Source organism: Rhineura floridana, chromosome 18 (genome assembly GCF_030035675.1).
Source record: "Rhineura floridana isolate rRhiFlo1 chromosome 18, rRhiFlo1.hap2, whole genome shotgun sequence".
Lineage (NCBI taxonomy): Eukaryota > Metazoa > Chordata > Lepidosauria > Squamata > Rhineuridae > Rhineura > Rhineura floridana.
Genome location: NC_084497.1, coordinates 19,800,286 through 19,819,181, shown reverse-complemented (window position 1 = coordinate 19,819,181; position 18,896 = coordinate 19,800,286). Strand labels below are relative to the sequence as shown.

Sequence of the window (18,896 nt, the reverse complement as noted above, 5' to 3'; positions counted from 1 at the left end):
CAGCTGATCAAAGGAAGTCCAGCAGCTACAACACTGGCCCCAATCAGCAGGTGTTGATGCAGGTGCCACTGGCCTATCTAGGCGAAGACGTTGACTCAATGTCCATTCAGCAGATACTACGCCACAGCGCCATCTACTGGCAATTCACACTTTCATCCGAGACCTTTTTTTAAAAGGGGTATTATTTTTAAAAAGAAGCTGGTATAGCACAGTGGGGAGGAGAGCCTGGCTGGGAGTCCAGAGTCTGCGAGTTCCAATCCCCGCTCGTGTCTCCTGGGTCTCAAGGGCCAGCTAAAGAGCACCCCCACAGTGAGTGGCTCAGGGGTTATGTGTCCTGCCACCTGTGCAGCCGTGGGCAAGCTGCAGAGTCCCAAGGAGCCCAGTTGCCCCCCAGCTGGCAGTTGTGGACAAGGAAGGCACTGGCTTGTGCAGCGGTGGCAAGCTGAGCAGGCCCTAGCCAGCTGGGGAGGACTAGCCTCAGAGGGAGGCAATGGCAACCCCCCTCTGAAAACCGCTTACCATGAAATCCCTATTCATAGGGTCACCGTAAGTCGGGATTGACTTGAAGGCAGTCCATTTCCATAAAATACGGATTGGCCTGGGCCGGTGCCCAGTGCTGCCCACCCCTAATGCTGTACCTGTAGATCATTCTGAGCTAACGGTACAAAAGGCCCAAGCTGGTCTACAGCAGGAATTGGGGAGCCTGTAGCCCTTCCAGCTTTTGCCGGACTCCCAACTCCCTTTATCTTTGACCGCTGGGGGGCATGCTTCTCCATCTCTACCCTAAAGGCAGCTCATTGTGCGTCCACGTCTTCTGTAGGCTCCATGGTAGAACATCTACTTTGCACGCAGCACATCCCAGGTTTAATCCCTAATGGCATCTTCAGGTAGGACACTGGGGATGTCCTCCGTCCAACAGCTGCTGCCAGTCCGTGCAGAGAATACTAAACTAGATGGACCAGTGGCATAAGGCAACTTCCTAGGGTCCTTAGGAAGCTCTCCTAAGAGGGAGAGCTTGGATACGTGGGCCTCCCTCTCTCTGTACTGAGTGCTTCTGGAAGTGACTCTGCCCAGTGAGCAGCCCAGTCTTGCTCAGCTGACACTCAGTATACCTCGCCTGGTCCCTTCTGAGATTTCAAGGCATATTATTCCACCCCAATCTATCTTGGCAATCGGAGCTGCGGAACGTGAAAACAGCTGTGGCTCAGAGGCAGCGCATCTGCCTGGCATGCGGAAGGTCTCCGGTCTAATCCCAAGGATTTCCAGGCAGGGCTGGGACAGACTCCCCACTTCTCAAACCCTGGAGAGGCTCTGCCAGTTAGTGCAGATACCCCTTAGCTAGATGACTCAGCAGAAGGTATGTTCCTCCGTCTTAAGGAAAGGGCTCCAGCCCAGCCGGAGAGCCTCCTATTTTGCATGTGGAAGGTCCCAGGTTCAACCCCTAGGATCTCCAGAGAGGATGGCAAAGACCCCTGTCCGAAATCCTGTAGAGCCGCTGCCAGTCAGTGTGGACAATACTGAGCAAAATGGAGCAACGGTCTGGCTAGCTTATGGCAGGTTCCTATGTTCCTAGCTGTGCCAAGAAGTGACGTCAACACCCCTCTCCCATCCCACCAACAGATTTGTTGTTGTTATGTGCCTTCAAGTCGATTTCGACTTCTGGTGACCCTATGAATCAGCAACCTCCAACAGCATCTGCCATGAGCTACCATGTTCAGGTCTTGTAAGTTCAGGTCTGTGGCTTCCTTTATGGAATCAACCCATCTCTTGTTTGGCCTTCCTCTTTTACTACTCCCTTCTGTTTTTCCCAGCACAGGTAATGAAATTCTCATGAAGTAGAGCTTTATGTGTTACCAAGCTCCAGTGTAAACAGAAGAGGGAAAAGGGCTCTCTTCCCGCCGTAGGCCCAGGACAGGAAACCTGCAGTCCCCCACCCCAGCAGATATTGCTGCATTACAGCTCCCATCGTCCCTGATCATGATGGGTGTTAGGAGTCCAGGGCAATGGGAACCTGTCCCCCCTCCCCAGATGTTGCTGGACTCCAAACTCCCATCAGCCCAAGGCAGCTTGACCAAAGGCCAAGAATGATGGGGGTTGGGAGTTCAGCAGTCTCTGGAGGGCCAAAGTCTCCCCTCTGCACACACACGTGTGATAAGCCGTCAGAAATGTTTCACTTTTCTGCCAGGATGCTTATGGCCGCTAGGCAGGCTTGGTTGCAAGACAACCACCAAGGCATCCCAGTCGCTCTCACCACAGAAAGGGGAGAGAGTGTACCTCAAGCTCCCCCTCTCCCCCTTTAACAAAACAATATTTTGTTTTACTTTTCAAATTTGTTTTACTATACAAAGAGGTTAACGGTTCTCTACAGACCACGCCCGCCTCCGGAGCGCACCCCCCCTGCCACCGATTGGCTGAAGAGTCGACGGCGGGCATTCCATTTTGGGGAGGGGGGGACGTGGGCGGGCGGCCAAGCACCCAATCAGGCAAGGAGAAAGAGGTGTGGGTTGTCCCGTGGAAACTGGCGGGGGGGGGGAGAGAAGTGAAGGGCGGAGGGGGGAGAAAAAAAGGGGTGGCCTAACAGCGCAGGAGCAAAACTGAAAAAGTATCCAGTCCATGGGGGGAAACTCAGCCAGCTCTCTCACACACGCACCCCTGACAAGGTGGGGTGTCTGATCCTTCTTAACTACAGAATAACCGTCGAAGGAGGAGGAAGGTACATTGTCAGTTATAAATACAGCACTTTGAGTGGGTACACGGGGGCTTAAAATGGATGCAGGCGGGTGCCTGAAGGCTCTGCATTAGAGCTCCACATCTTAGAAAGAGCAGCCCAAGCAATGGACCGACAGCGAAGCCTGAACTGGTTTTCTGTTTGTTTTTAGAGTCCCGTGCCAGGGGTGGCGTAGGAGCCCAGAGTCCTTTTTTAATACATAATTGGAAGGAATGTTTCGGTGGCTGGCTAGGGAGCGTGGGGTGGGCCAGGCCACCTGCTGGAGAAAACTCGCTATGTTGATGCTGCTTCGGGGGTCATTCCTCCCCACGCCCACCACCGGCGGGGAGGTGTCCGAGGCAAGAGGCAGAGCTGCCCGTCAGGATTCTCACACGGTGCTCAGAGCCTAGTGGGGAGAAACAGACAAGAAAAAACAGGAATTGACCTGTTAACGTTAGACAGACCAGCAAAGGAAAAGGCTGTCTCCCAACTAGCTGCAGCTCAGTGGTAGAACATCTGGCTCATGTGCAGAAGGTCCAAAGTTCAATCCCTGGTAGCTGCTGCCAGTCAGTGTAGACAACATTGAGTTAGATGGACCAAGCCCAAGGGGGCTTCCCAGGGTCCTTAGCTAGTTGCGCCCATTAATTTCAAGAGGGTTTTCTCCAAGCAGGAGCTGCAATTGGTATAAACCTTAAGACCTGCAGCTCCTGGTAAAAAACTATACAAGGCCAAGATATATATATATAAAAATGCATGATAATCCCTCCAGAATATCAGAAAGGGAAAACAAGGGAAAAGATTCATTGTTGCATAGAATAGTAGAGTTGGAAGGGGCCTATAAGGCCATCATTGCAGGAATCCAAATGAAAGTTTGAGAATATACTCATTACACCACCCATATAGGAGAGAAGCCATGGAAATATATGGCATGTGGAAAGAACTTTGTTTATTCTTTATAGAAGGTGGTGGTGGGGAGAAGCACAACGGGACAGTAGAGAACTTTGTTTTAGACATATTTTACAACTGTTATATTTTTTTTGTTCTGCTTCTGATGATATGTGAATTGTTTGAGATGTATTGCTCGGTTATATTTTATAATGTGATGTATGGTTTTCCTTTAGATATTTTTACAATTGTTCTAGTTTGTTTTTGAAGATACGCGTATTGCTTGTGATTTAGTGTTCAGTTATGTTTATTTAAAATGGGATATATTTGTTTTCTTTTACTAGCAATTGTACAAAATGTGATGGTATATTGCTTTTCTGTTGTAAACCGCCCAGAGAGCTTCGGCTATGGGGCGGTATAGAAGTGTAATTATTATTATTATTATTATTATTACTATTACTATTATTACTATTAACAACAACAACAACAACAATAATAATAACAACAACAATAATAATGATACGGCCAGAGCTTGGAAAAGTTATTTTTTTGAACTACAACTCCCATCAGGCCAATCTAGTGGCCATGCTGGCTGGGGCTGATGGCAGTTGTAGTTTAAAAAAAGTAACTTTTCCAAGCTCTGGATATGGCTGAGCGATGAGAACAGAGAAGAAGGGCTGCATGCCTTCATCTGCTGTCTGTGGAGAACGGGACACTCAGCTAGATGGGCTTTCCCTCCCCCCCGGTCCAGCTCATGAGTGTGGCTCATTGGTAGGCCACCCTTCCATAGTAATCTATGCTCAAGGTGGCTTGCAGCATGGACAAAGTTCCATACCTAAGTTACCGACAAAACTAAAATAGCAACAATAACGAAAATGTCTCATGAAGAAATTTACAATAAAACAAAGCAATCCCCTTACAATTCATGATCAAACACGAAACAATAAAGTACGAAAACATAACCCCACTAACAGCAAAAAAATAACTGACCTCTAGAATTACGTTTTGGCCCCAAACAGAAGCCTACAGTCGAAATGGTCTCTGGCACTTTCAGGTGGTGGCTGCTTTTCCAGCTGGAATCAGACACCCCCCCCCCAAGCTAGGTGGAAAACAGGCCGTGTTCTGATGTCCCCCCACCCGAAATGAAGGGACACCACTCAGGACTCTGGAAGCCTGCTCTGCAGCTCAGGAAAATAAAACATCATTTTGCAAGCCCACCCACCACCCCTTGTTACCTTGCGTGCAAATTCTGGCAGGATAAAGGCTGCCCGGTGGATGTCCGAGTTATAATACTTCAGGTTCATTTCCTCCACTTGCTCCTGGGACAGCTGTTGGGCCGGCTCCCGGAAATTAGTGTTCTGCGGGAGAAAGGGAGGGACGATCAGGCGGAAGTTGGCAGCTCAGAGAGAAAGCTCAAAGCAGCCTCATGTGCCCTTGTTTGCTTGGCGATCCTCAAGTAAGAACATGCACCAGCATAGTTGTCGATGCTCACATAAGGCACCTCCCCACCCCTCGTGGCACAGAACCAAGAGTGAGAGGAGAGGCATGCAGAAGAACAGGGAAGGCCGTCGCTCAGCAGCATAGCATCTGCTTTGCATGCAGAAGGCACCAGGTTTGATCCCCGCTGTCTCCAGGTAGGGCTGGGAAGACATGCCTGTCTCTGAAACCCTGGAGACCTTCTGCATGCAAAGCATGTGCTCTACCATGGAGCTGCGGCTCTTCCTTCCACCACCCCTGCCCCAGACACAGATACACCCTACTGGCACTAACTCCATGGCAGGGATGGGGAACCCTTTTCAGCCCAAGGGCTGCACTCCCTCATGGGCAACCCTTCGGGGGCCAATCGTCAGTGGTGGCAAAAGATACGGATCCAATGGTTACTTTTTGCACTGCACACTATGAGTTGTCTCCAATGCTCACCCTACACAGAGTAAACCCACTGAGGTTAACGGACACAACTAACTGAGGTTCATTCACTGTAGTGGGTCTACAACCCCATATTTCTGCCAAAGAAGAGTCAAAGGTTTCTGTGCGCATTTGCCTCCAAGATCTCTCCATCCAGAGGCGTTATCCCAGGTCACTTGAACCAGTCAGAGGGGATGCATAGCAGGGCCAATGAGGGGTGCATCCTGGGAAAGAGGCACGGCCTGGAAAGGTCCTGGGGGCTGGATAAGAGGGGCCTGAAAGGCCACATTCAGTTCCCCAACCCTGATCTACAGAAAGACAGCAGGGAACTCCCGGCACTTACCGCGTTCTTGCTGCAGAGCATGAAGCCGATTTGTCCGCTGGGGTACGTCGGGATGGTGCAGTAGGCATACTCGACCACGGGGAACAACGACTTGCAGAACTGCCGCATCTCCTTAATGAGGTCAAGGTGCAACCACTGGCATTCGCCTAGCCGGGGGGGAATGTGGAGAGAGATGTTAGCAAATCCTTCCAGGGGAGCGAAAAAGTGGCTCTTACTTCTCAATGTCCTCTGGGCAGCCCAGACTCTCCAGGGCTCTTCACCCTGTCAGGCACTAGGGGGCAGGCTTCCAAAGAACTAGATCTGGACTGAACCACCAAATGACTTCATAGCGCGTCCCACTGCCGGGGGGGGGGCAATCACTTAGAAGGCCCTACACTAGTCTTGCGAAATAAGCCCGCAACTATCAGGAGGCTGGATTCAATTCCTTCATGAAGAGAAGTTACAACTTTGGGGGCTTTTCAATTTAAAAATGGGTAGTAAGTAAAAGGCCAGTATTTTTATTTATTTGCAGGCTAGTAAACTTGGGTTGTACCCAGCGCTACTCCGAGTAGACCTACTGAAGTTCATGGACACAACTAACTTAGGTTCATTAATTTCCAACATGTCTATTTTGAGTAAAACTTAGTAGAATGCAACTTATTGGTAATATATAGTCCACCTTTCTCCACAAGGAGTTCAAGCTGGCATGCAAGATTTTCTCTCTATTTTATCCTCACAACAACCCTGTGAGGTAGGTTAGGCTGAGACATGGGGACTCACCCGAGGTCACCCAAATGAAGCGAGGCAGTTTAGCACCCTGCTTCACGTGCAAAAAGCCACCCCCTACACCAACTTGGCTGAAACTTTCAGCTTAGCTTTAGTTCTGTTTAGGCATCATAACGTGCAGGGGGCGTCCTCCTATCTTGCAAATCCCAGGCAGCACAAGGTTTCAGAGCAGGGACGGAGAAACCTTTGGCCCTCCAGATGTTGCTGAACTACAACTCCCACTGTCCCTGGCCATTGGCCACGCTCGCTGGGGCTGATGGCAACTCTAATGTAGCAACATCCGCAGGTAAAAAAAAAGCTCCCCGACCCCTTGGCTAAGGAGAGTCTCAGCAGCATCTAGGGGTAACCTGCCTCCCCATCCCTGCTTTAAAAAAGGGGGAAACCCAGCACCTCAAAATTATCCTCAGAACCCCAACTGATAAACCAGCACTCAGCTACGGACGCCTTTCTATTTAAGCAGGCCCTAACCTTGGCAGCAGAGAATCCCATCTTCCCGCAGAGCTGTCTTCATCAGCTGGTAGTACGATTCTTTGAACAGGCTTTCTGCAGGACCTGCGGAGGAAGGAATGATGCCAGAGGCGATCGAGTACGAAAACCACCAGGACGCTTCACCTTGCCAACTGCTTGGGACTTTGGCATATTGCCGGAGGGTGCTGTCCGCGCATTCACCAGCTATGGATTATTTCTTTATTTATAAACCAGGCTTCTGCAAACTTACAAGGCAGTGTACACCATGCACAATTAAGCAACAACAAAACGAAAGCGTCAACGAATACCGGTTGGTAGCAAAAGAGATTGGTGTTGCAAAGGCCTGTCTGAACAACACCGTTTTCAGGAGACGTTTCAAACAGCTTTTTCCAGCCTTTGGGTCTCCGGATACTGTTGGACTACAACTCCCATCAGCCCCAGCCAGCATGGCCAATGGTCAGGAATGACGGGACGTGTAGTCTAGCAACATTTGGTCACCCAAAGACTGGGAAAGGCTGGTCTAAAAGAAGTCAGGAATGATTCCTCCTGAACCTCCACTGGCAGGGAGTTCCACAGGGCAGGGCCTGCCACACTAAAGGCTCAGCCCCTAGTAAACCTCGGGGGTGTGGGGAACCACAAGACACGCCCCAGCAGGAGAAGTCAGTAATCGAGGTGGCGCGTAAGGGATCAGACAGTCTTTATACCTTATCGCAGCCTTCCCCAACCCGGTGCCCTCTAGCCATTTTGGCCAACAACTCTCATCAGCTGTGTTGGGAGTTGCAGTCCAAAATGGCTAGACGGTGGCAGGATGGGGAAAGGAGGTTTGCCCTGACATATGAGTGAGGCCAACTGTGAATCTGGTGTAACCCACGTGAGTTATGAACCGCAGCAAAACTCCTATGAATGGGTGTGGCTCACATATACCGCCTAAGCACAGCTCGCTAATCTTTGATGGGACCATTTTCTCCACAGAAGAAAGTTGTCCCAATGTTTAGCAAACCGCTGAGCCTGATTTTGTTACTGAAGAGCTCCAACTTTCAAGGCATACTAGAAGACACGTGCCAGAGCCACACCATACATTCAAAGCACTTCCAGCGCATGTTTAAATCACATGACGCCCCCCCCCCCAAAGAATCCTGGGAACTGCAGTTTCCCCCTCACAGAGCTAACAATTCCTTAATAATAATAATAATAAATGTTATTTTTCAGCCGCCTATCTGTCCGGGTTAGGGACGCTCTAGGCGACGAACAACAAGAATAAAAACAATCCATATACATCAACATAATCAAATTTTAAGCTAAAAAACCATTCATTAATTCAGAACATAAATTAATCTGTCCCAATCTTGTAGGCCTGCCTGAAGAGCCAGGTCTTCAAGGCTCGGCGATAGCTGGACAGGGAGGGAGCATGTCTGAGATCAAAAGGGAAGGAGTTCCAGAGGGTGGGGGCCACAACAGAGAAGGCCCTCTCTCTGGTCCGTACCAGCCTAGCTGTTCTCACCGGTGGGACCGAGACATGGTCTTGCGAGGCTGATCTCATCAGGCGGCACAATCGGTGATTCTGGAGGCGTTCCTTCAGATATACTGGGCCGAAACCGTAGAGGGTTTTAAAGGTCAACACCAACACCTTGAATTGGGCCCGGTAGACAACTGGTAGCCAGTGAAGATCTAATAACACTGGGGTGATATGATCCCAGCGACGGCTATGCGTAATCAAGTGTGCCGCCGCGTTCTGTACCAGCTGTAATTTCCGGACCGTTTTCAAGGGTAACCCCACGTACAGCGCATTGCAGTAGTCTAAGCGAGAGGAGACCGGGGCATGTATCACCTGAGGGAGCAGGTGAACAGGAAGATAGGGACGCAGTCTCCGTATCAGATGTAATTGATACCAAGCTGCCTGGCTCACTGCTGTAATCTGAGCCTCCATGGACAGCTGGGAGTCAAGTATGACCCCAAGACTGCGGACCTGGTCCTTCAGGGGTAAACTTACCCCATCAAGCATCAGGTCAGTAATTCCTAACTTCCTTTTATCTCCCACAAGTAATACCTCAGTCTTGTCGGGGTTCAGCTTCAGCCTATTCTCTCCCATCCATCCACTTACGGATTCTAGGCACTTGGACATGGTATTCACAGCCAACTCCGGTGAGGACTTAAAGGAGAGATAGAGCTGAGTGTCATCTGTGTACTGATGGCACTGCAACCCAAAACTCCTTGTAGGTCTTACATGGCATTAGGAAAATATCACATAAGAACGCATTTTCCTGTCCTTTGTTCAAACATGCCAGCAACTGATATTTTGTTAGCCCTTGACCTGTTAGCTCTGCTATGCATACCCTTTTGTTTATGCCACTGCTAAGGAGCTGGGAAGTTTAGTCAGGGGGGTCTTTGGTTGTTATTCATTATTCTGCCCCACTTACAATTTATAAGTGGGAATAATTCATTATTTGTGGTACTGCGAATCTGTATTGTACATGTCTAATATTCCCTTCTTTGACGGTGTACCAAAGTTCTTTTATATTTCTGAAAATCAATAAAAAATAATTATATATATATATTATATATAAGCAGCTACAAATTCCAAGCCCCTTTAACAAACTACAGTTCCCAGGATTCTTTTGGGGAAGTCACATGCTATAAAATGTAGAGTGTGGATCTGCCCATAGATAACGCACCAACGTGTACCAATGTACACAAGGCCCGTTCTCAAAATAGGGTTGCCCGACACAACGCAGAATGCCCTCAACACTCACCCATGGGGTCAGAGGAGTCTGTGATGATCACATCAAAAGCCTCCTGGTTCTGCTTCATGAATTCAAAGCCGTCCCCGACGTGCAAGGTGAGTTTTGGGCTGGAATAACCCACGGCCATACCCGGGAGGTATTTCATAGATGCTTGAATCACATCCTGTAAAATTTTTATTCGTTTAACTATTATAAGCCACACCCTGTTGAGGGCAAACCTCCCACTGACTCACTGTACAATAAATTTAAAAAAACACAACGACAAAATTATTTATCGCAAAGTAATAAAAGTGCCTGAGCTTGTTCCACCTCTCCTCTCTCTTGAGTCCCTTTTCCTTTTGTGCTATGTCTTCTATTGTCTTAATTCTATTCTTAATACGGACATTTGAAATATAAGCTGCTCTGTGTTACTTTTGACAGGGAATGCCAGGAAATTAAGTCAGGGCCCTTCTGCATCGAAGGACCTCTCTGGGAAAGAACACAGGGAGAGCTTGGCGGACCAGACTCAAAGCCCATCTAGTCCAGGATCCTGTTCTCACAACAGTCAGCTGTATGCCCCAATGGGAAGCCCGCAAGGAGGACCTGAGCGCAAGAGCACTCTCCCCTCCTGCGGCTTCCAGCAACTGGGATTCAGAGCCGTAAGGCCTCACAGTGGAGGCAGAACGTAGCAATTGTGGCTAGTAGCCACTGACAGCCTTATCCTCCATGTGTTTGTCTAATCTTCTTCAAAAGCCATCCATGCTGGTGGCCATCACTGCCTCTTTTGACAGTGAATTCCACAGTTTAATTATGTGCTGTGTGAAGAAGGATTTTCTTTTGCCTCTTCCGCATCTTCCAACTTTAAAGACTTTCGAGTTGTGGCCTTTCCCTGTAAGAATCATACTTAGCTTGAAGTCAGACCCTTCAAATCCATCAGCCAGCCATTGTCTGTTCTGATGAGCGGCACCTCTTGATGGTCTGGGGGAGAGAGGCCTGTCCCCAACTCTGCCACGTGGGAGCCCTTTTAGCAGGAGACAAGTGAGAACTGCTGGAACGCCTCTCCCGACATGAACCCACCCGTACACTATGCTCAACATCAAAGGCCCTCTTCTGGGTGCCTACTCTGAGGGAAGCTGGGAGGCTGGCAACAAGAGAGAGGGCCTTCTCAGTGGTGGCCCCCAAATTATGGAATGATCTCCCTGACAAGGTGCACCTGGCGCCAACACTTATCTTTTCGGTGCCAGGTGAAGACTTTCCAGGCATTTTAGCATGTGTTTTTAAATTGTTTTTAACATTTTTTTTTTTAAAAAAAATGTTTTTTGTGTTTTAAAATTTGTATATTTGTTTTTAATGTTTTTAATTGCTGCAAACCGCCCAGAGACCTTTGGCTATGGGGCGGTATATAAATGTAATAAATAAATACATAATAAATAAATAAACTGCGGCAAGATATTGCAGTGTGGAGTGCTGCTGCTAAAGCTGCCAGGCAGTCATGCCCTTTTTCAGGACATTCCATTCCATCCCCCCCACACACAATTTATGATGCTGGCAATGTATTGTCCAGCACGTGGATCAGAATGGCAACCAATGAGCTGGACCTGCAACAAAATGTTGCGGTGTGATTGTCCAGCGTGTGGATCAGAATGGCAACCAATAAGTGGGACCCACAACAAAATGTTGCAGTATGGAATGCCACTGTTCTCAGGTCCAGCCAGCCATCTAGCCATGCCCTTCTTCACAAGACTCCATTGCCTTTCACCTCCCATCTGCTTTCCCACCCCCAATAGCCAATCAGCATTATGTACTCAGCCTTCACTGGACTATTTTAGGGGTTTCCTCTCCCTTAGTATCTCCCCCTTTTTTGGTACTTTTCTGCAAATCTTGAGATTTCCTGCTAATTCCTTCCTCTTGTACACGTGTGTGTGTGTGTATTTTGGTTACATAAGTATGCTAGTCTTATTTGAAGTAGACCCGTTGACATTAATGCACCTAAGTCAGCAACAGTCATTAACTTCAGTGGGTTTACTCTGAGCAGGGCTAGCACTTGATATAACCCTAAGGACCACCAACACTTGGCGTTTGTTAGTGTATAGGATGCACTTGGGTACAGAGAAAATTAAAAAGAGATATAGATTTTTTTTTAAAAAAAATAAAAACCTCCAGCAATGAGACGACTTAAAACAGCTTGCAAAGTTTCTGTCAGTAGCCCAATTACTTCCCTCTCCTGCTGTCTCTGAGGGCGTCAGCAGTCTGACATCTGGTACCTGACAGAGCAGTTATCAACCTATCCTTGCCCTCGGGCTCTGATTTCTCAAGCGGCACCCGTCTTTAGCAAGGAACACCCAGTTCCAAGCGAAACTCCTTCCCTTCCAGCCTTTTTTGTGCCTTCTGGGCACAAAAGCAAGATCTTCACTTCCTTCTCCACCCAACCTTGGGAAGACTTTTTTTTGGGGGGGAGGAGAGGAACAGAGAAAGTCCCTTTTGCACAACGCAAATAAGACCTACCAATGCAGTGTGCCTTGAAAAATTCACAGTCGAGTGCATCGAGTGCAAGGAGGCAACCTTCATTAGAACAAGTCTGGCCTGCAACAAAATGTCGCAGCATAATCTTCACAAACACCCCAACAGGAGCACTTGTGTTTAGGGTTCCACCTAACCATGTCTTCCTCCAAGTCAGTCCTCCTCTAAAGGGGGTCATGTAGGCCAACACACCATCCTTCCTCCCCCGATTTCTTTTACAATTGACAAACATTCCATCCTGCCTTGAAACACAACATGTGAGATCTCCATGGTGGAGATTTTTGAACCCTTCATCTTTGGATTTTATTTTTTTTAAAAAGGTTCTGCCTTGCATGAAGAAAGCCCCAGGTACAATCCCTGGTATCTCCAGGTAAGGCTAGGAAGCATCCCTTCTCTGAAACCCTGGACAACTGCTGCCAGTCAGTGTAGACAATACTAAGCTAGATGGACCAGTGGTCTAAGGCAGCTGCCTGCGTTCCTATAATTCTCCTGAGCATCCCCGAGACCTTGTTTCTCTGTGGCCCCGTTTGTGGCTCAATTCTGTCGGGATGCCAGCCACGGTGTCCAGTATTAGACTGAGCGACAAATTAAAAAATCTCCACTCCAAGGCATTTTGAAAACTTCTCTCAGAAGACAAGAAAAAGTTAGTCTCTCTCAACAAGGGTCTATCAGGGACTAGCTCCACCAGAAGGCTTGCCTCTTGTAGTGGCACCGAGGTGGACCAATTTTGTAATTTTATTGCGGCAGTTATTTGGTTGTTTGCTAAGGTGCTGGGTGGTAACTGTAGCGCCCTGTGAGGGATAAACTATAATTCCTAGGATTCTTTAGGGGAAATCATGTGCATTCAAGGTGCTTCAAATGCATGGTGTGTATGCAAGCCTCTGTATCTAAAAGCTAAAACAGCACAGTTACCAATAAAATGTAATTGTACTGCCTTCAAGTCAATTCCGAATTATGGCGACCCTCTGAATAGGGTTTTCATGAGGCTGAGAGGCAGTGACTGGCCCAAGGTCGCCCAGTGAGCTTCATGGCTATGTGGGAATTCGAACCCCGGTCTCCCAGGTTGTAGTCCAACACCTTAACCATTAATATCCCTATTGTCTTTTTGGCACCTTCCTTTTTCAACAAGCCTTTTAAGTGGAGATTTATTTAATCCCAGTTTGTATCTGTTTTGGATTTGATTTTTAAAAAATTGTTCTTATATATGAACTTTAAAAATATTTCTTGGGATGTATCTCACTAAGTTGGAGACATAGGCTGCAATCCAGTACATGTCTACTCAGAAATAAGCTCCTTTGGGTTCAGTGGGACTTACCCCCTGGTAAGTGTGTATTGGATTGCAGCCTAAGTGACGCAAGTGCACCTATGTTAACCATGGCCATGAATTTCAATGGGTCTCCTCTGAGTAGGACTAGCATTAGATACAACTTGTTAAAAATGGGTCTGATATATGAAATTCATTTATATACATTTTCATTGTGGGTTTTTTGAGATATTTGACAGGAAGCAAACCACAAACAGAATCAACTTAAATGAATTACCTTGTCAATTTCACACTGTATTACAGACTCCACAGAGGGATGCTTCACTACTTCTCGCAGAACTCCTCCATCACCACCACCAATAATAAGCACCTGAATGAGCGGAAGGAACTATTATTTTGGCCCAAGAATGCCCACGTACCCTTTTGCATAGGAACTTAGGAACCTTTTTCACCCTTGGCGAGATCCCGCAGTTCCTGATTTAAGGACAAGCCAGCTACACCCTTCAACCTTCTTTCTGTAAGCAAAACACCATAACCTTTCCTCATACAGACATAGCTCATTACCCTCACCCTTTCCCGCAACATACAATATCCTACCCTTGTTGCTGTTTATTAATTCAATGTCCTAGTTTGTTGTTGGACTACAATTCCCATCACTCCCAGCCAGCATGGCCGCCGGTCAAGGATTCAAGTCGATTACGACTTATGGCAACCCTATGAATCTTTTTTCGGATATATTCATAGGGTTTTCATGGTAAGAGGTATTCAGAGGTGGTCTACCATTGCCTTCCTCTAAGCCTACGGCACCCGGTATTCACAGGCGGTCTCCCATCCAAGTACTAACCAGGCCTGACCCTGCTTAGCTTCCAAGATCAGATGAGATTGGGCGTGTTCAGGATAGTATGGCCATCGGCAAATTTCCTAGTAGCCTCTCTCAAAGAACAACTGAAGGCGACTTACAGAAATGCAAAATACAGCATTTAAAAGCAAACAATGAAAACAACAATGAATCCACAGAACCCTGGAAGCGCACCCCCCCTCTTAAAAATGAACAAAGGCTCAAATCTGGCAAAAAATATACCATTCACCAAAAACAGAGGGTTCTATACAAATCAGTCTTACTCAGAGTAGACTGAGTGAAATTAATGGATCTAAGTTAGACATCTCCTTTAACTTCAGTTGTGGTTTACTCCGAGGAGGAACAACATTGGATACTACCCAAAAGCAGCTTGTTGACTCCTGTCAGGGACAGGATACTGGGCTAGATGGCCATCCGGCCTGATCCTGCAAAGCTCTGCTTGTGATTGCGCTCAGGGGCAGTTCTCTGACAACACAAGGAGGCCTCACCTTCCGTGGATTTGGGTGGCTGCACAAGGGGAGGTTGGCAATCATTTCCTGGTACGAAAACTCGTCCCTCTCTGTGCACTGGATGACGCCATCGAGGACTAAAACATTCCCGTATGTTTTGCTGGAGTGGAGAGAGGGACAGAGATGACATGATCGGGCAGAGACACCTTCCAAGGTTAAGGCCCTTAACCTGGGGATGGGGGACCTGTGCCCCTCCAGATGCTGCAAGACTACAATGCCCATCATCCTTGACTGGTGGCCATGCTGGCTGGGAGTGATGGGAATTGTAGTCCAACAAATATCTCGAGGGCCACAGAGGTTCCCCATCCCTATAAACCCTGCAAAATGCATCAAAGCCCAGGTATGTATCAATTCATCCCCTCATGTTCCTTCTTAGGAGCCTTGCTTTTTTGGGGAAGTGGCAGAGCACCTGCTTTGCAATGCAAAGGGCCCCAGGTTCGACCTCTGGCATCTCCAGGGAGGGCTGGGGAAAAACTCCTGTCAGAAACCCTGGAGAGCTGCTGCCAGCCAGTGTCGACAACACTGAGCTAGATGAAGCGATGGTCCGACTCCTATGCCCTGAGCGTGTGCTCAGCGCAGGACTTTGTCGCTCCTGCGTTACTTCCATCCTAACTCTGCCTTCTTTGAATATCTGGGGATCCTGGGTGACAACTCCCACTGTCCCTGACTGTTGGCCATACTGGCTCTTGGGAATCCAACAACATCTGAAGGGCCATACAGATCTCTTGTGAGATGCTGGGGAATGTTCTTTGGACCTTTGGCATCCAAAGTGTGTCCTCTCCCGCTGAGTTACAGTCTGACTTGACATGGTAACTTCTCCTGGAGAAAGGACGTAGCTCAAGCAGCAAAGCTAGCATGCCTTGCATACAGAACATCTCTCTCTCTCTCTCATTTAAAAGGCATTGCAGGCTGGAGGGGGCCGCACTCTGCACATCCTTCGACAGCTGCTGCCCTGACAGGCAGAAGGAAACAAACTCAGGTTAGATGCCCCAGCAGCCTGACCCTAAGGGCCCTAGCTGAGTGGGATTACCCCCCCCCAGAAGCCTCGACTTCTGGGGGAGGGCCACAGCTCAGCAGCAAAAGCATTTTCTTTTCAGGCAGAAGGTCCCAGGGTTCAGTCCTCCAAGTAGGGCTGGAAGAGACTCCTACCTGAAAACTGCTGCTAGTCAGTGTAGACAACCCTGATCTCCCTGGACCCACGGCCTGACTCTGTACAAGGCAGCTTCCAGTGTCTTAAGGGAAGGGCTGTAGCTCAGCGGCAGAACATCTGCTCTGCGTGCACACGGCTCCAGGTTCAACCGCTGGGATCTCCAGGTAGGGCTGAAAAGCTGCTGCCTGTCAGTCAGTTTAGACAGCGCGGAGCTGGATGGATCAATGGTCTGATTCTGCACAAAGCAGCTTCCTCGGTTACTATGACAGCCGCCGCAGCAGCTGTCAGCCAAGGGACAGTAAACCTGGGCTAGGCAGAGCCCTGCTTTGACAGGATCGGGAAGTTCACGCGTCCGGATGGACTCCCCGCCATCCGACGCCATCCTCACGTGCTTAATACCCGCATCCTGCCCCCATCCCTCCAGCAGACCCGCCTTCCTCCTCCTCTTCCTCCCCCACCTCCTAAAGACGAGGATCTCCTGGAAGAGCGATCGCTGGTGATGCAAAACCTCCTGCACTTGCAAAGAGAGGGCCTGCCCGGGCCAGAGGCTGCACGTCTCTCGGAACCAGCCCTCCTGGATGATGGCTGCGGGTGCTGCTTCCTCCTTTCCTCCTCTAGCGGCGGCGGCTGCTCCTTCCAGACGAAGTTCCATGGCCGGCCAAGCTAGGCAAGGCAAGGCAAGCGGCTGCCCACCCCACTTTCCCTTGCAAGCGCAGTGCCGCCGCCGCTGCCACCTGTGCACGCCTCAGCCTAACCGGCGCAGCGGCGGCTTCAAAGGAGGCGGGGCCGCCAGCCCTCCTCACAGGCGGCCAATCAGAAGCGGCTCCCGGGGAGGGGGAAGGTGGGGAGATCTGGCCTCTCATTGGCTAGCCTGCAAAAAGGGCGAGCGGGCGAGGCGGAGAGGAAGCAGCGTAAGCTGCGCGCGCTGCTGGGCTGGCCGGCCACGTGGGGTGCTGGGCGTTCCTTGCACGAGACAGATGCGGCGCCGCAGCAGCGGAGGGAGGGCTCTGCGCGCTCCTGATTGGCTGCGAGGAGGGAAGGGAAGGATACAGGCTGAAGCACCTCTCCACGTGGCTCTCCAGCAAAGGTGAGCAAGGCCACGTTGTCCCACGCACGTTTTACACGGGAGTAACTCTGTTCAACTCAGTGGGGCTTCCTTAGTGTTTTTTTAAAAATAGCGTCATTCATAAGGCAAAATTCTCAGTCACAGACGTTTGAAGAAGAAATGGGCGCTGACTGAGAGCTGTAGCCCCAAACATCTGGAAGGCACCAGGTTGGCAATGGCAGGTTTAGAGGGTAAGCCTGAGGCCAGGGCACCTGACCTGCATGCAGAAGGTCCCAGGGTGTAATCCCCAGTGGCTCCAGGTAGGGCTGGGGAAAGTTCCTGCCTGAAATCCTGGGGAGCTGTCAGAGTGGTCAGCCGGGAGCTAAATGCACCAGTGGTCAGATCAGGATAAGGCAGCTCCATATGTCTGATTTGTGTCTGTGGTTTTTTGTTTTTTTAAAGGAATCTGTGAGCCACTTGGGGACCCTTTTTTGGCTGAAGAGCGGGAGAAGAATTCTTTAAATAATTTTATTTATTATTATTTATTTATTAATTAAATTTATATCCCGCCCCATAGCCGAAGCTCTCTGGGCGGTGAACACCAGACAAAGAACCAATATACAATTAAGACCATATGATAAACAACTTTAAAATAGATCCATTATATCAAAAATCGAAACATAATTAAACTCAGAAATAACTAAAAAGACCTCAGTACAGATATTAAAATATCAAGATTAAATTAGTTAAAAATAAATTAATTTAAATAAATCAAGAAATACCTCTGCAACGTACAAGAAATTCAACAGGCAAAGCTGCCTCACCACCATCACACTTTTGGGCCGCAAAACAAACCTTTGCCTCTACGGTTTCTGCTCCACACAAGAGTTACTACCCTGCCCCACCTGTGGGTGCCTAGATTGGCATTGTCAGGCAGCAGATCTTTTAAGTGAAGGCTTGATTTAAGCCTCTGAGAAAAGCAAACAAGCAAGCCAACCCCGGTCTTATCTGCTGTGTGCCAAATACTGCTAAGCAAATCTAAATCCAGCGCTTACATTTCCGAGAATGAGGGAGGCCAGCTTCCAAACCGATGTGGAAATTCAGATCTCGCTTTTTGCACAGGAGAAAAGGTACTGTAGCTCAGGGGAAGAACACCCGCTTTCTGTGCAGACGGTCCCAGCTTCAGTCCCCAAAGGCATCCCTGGGTAGGGATGGGAACTCTGAAGAGCTGATGCAAGTCAGGGGTAAATGATACTGAGGCGATGGGCCAGTCATCTGACTTGACAGTAGGCAACTGCCTGTTGTAACACCAGTTCCCCTCCCTTCCCCTTGTCTCTTGCCTGCCCGACTTTACCTGGCTCAAAAGATTTTTACGAAGTGCGCCCTTACCTCTCCGGCAGGAACGCTCCTGTTCAGGGTTCCTGCCAGCTACCCATTCTGTCCTTCAGGCAGAGCTGTGAAAGTCTCCTACTCTACAACCTTGGAGAGTCACTTCCAGTCAGTGTAGACAATATTGAGCTAGATGGACCAACGGCGACTCAGTCTTAAGGGAGCTTCCTGCGTTTCTGTCTGACTTAAGGGAAAGGGTACAGCTCAGTGGTAAAGAATCTGCTTTGCATGCAGGAGGTAGCAGCTTCAATCCCCAAGCGTTTCTAAGTAGGGCTGGGAAAGGCCACTGTCTGAAACCCTGGGGAGTTGCTGCTGGTCGGTGTAGACAGTACTGAGCTAAAGAGACCAATGGTCTGACTCAGCACAA

The 18,896-nt window shown here is 48.9% G+C and overlaps 1 protein-coding gene and 1 non-coding gene across 2 annotated transcripts; both read right to left on the bottom strand.

Annotated features, from left to right (window-relative positions):
• Positions 1–2,313: 2,313 nt before the first annotated feature.
• SRM (spermidine synthase) lies at positions 2,314–17,071 on the bottom strand. The gene is made up of 8 exons (XM_061601614.1): positions 16,554–17,071; positions 14,925–15,045; positions 13,855–13,947; positions 9,824–9,977; positions 7,074–7,157; positions 5,841–5,986; positions 4,828–4,950; positions 2,314–3,113 (listed from the first exon to the last, which is right to left on the bottom strand). Exons 1-8 carry the CDS (start codon positions 16,745–16,747, stop codon positions 3,096–3,098), a joined length of 933 nt encoding a protein of 310 aa, XP_061457598.1. The 5' UTR covers positions 16,748–17,071; the 3' UTR covers positions 2,314–3,095.
• On the bottom strand, positions 14,373–14,491 carry LOC133373008 (5S ribosomal RNA). Its single transcript, XR_009759606.1, has one exon. It is a non-coding gene; the product is annotated as a 5S ribosomal RNA (ribosomal RNA).
• Positions 17,072–18,896: the final 1,825 nt, after the last annotated feature.

What these genes read in the sequence shown, in the direction of transcription:
- SRM (XM_061601614.1), bottom strand. Translation starts at nt 16,747, where the DNA reads ATGGAACTTCGTCTGGAAGGAGCAGCCGCCGCCGCTAGAGGAGGAAAG. An exon ending in TACAGTGTGAAATTGACAAG is followed by an intron (nt 9,978 to 13,854) that starts GTAATTCATTTA and finishes AAAATTTTACAG; the next exon opens with GATGTGATTCAAGCATCTAT. An exon ending in TGCTCTGCAGCAAGAACGCG is followed by an intron (nt 4,951 to 5,840) that starts GTAAGTGCCGGG and finishes TTTCTCCCGCAG; the next exon opens with AACACTAATTTCCGGGAGCC.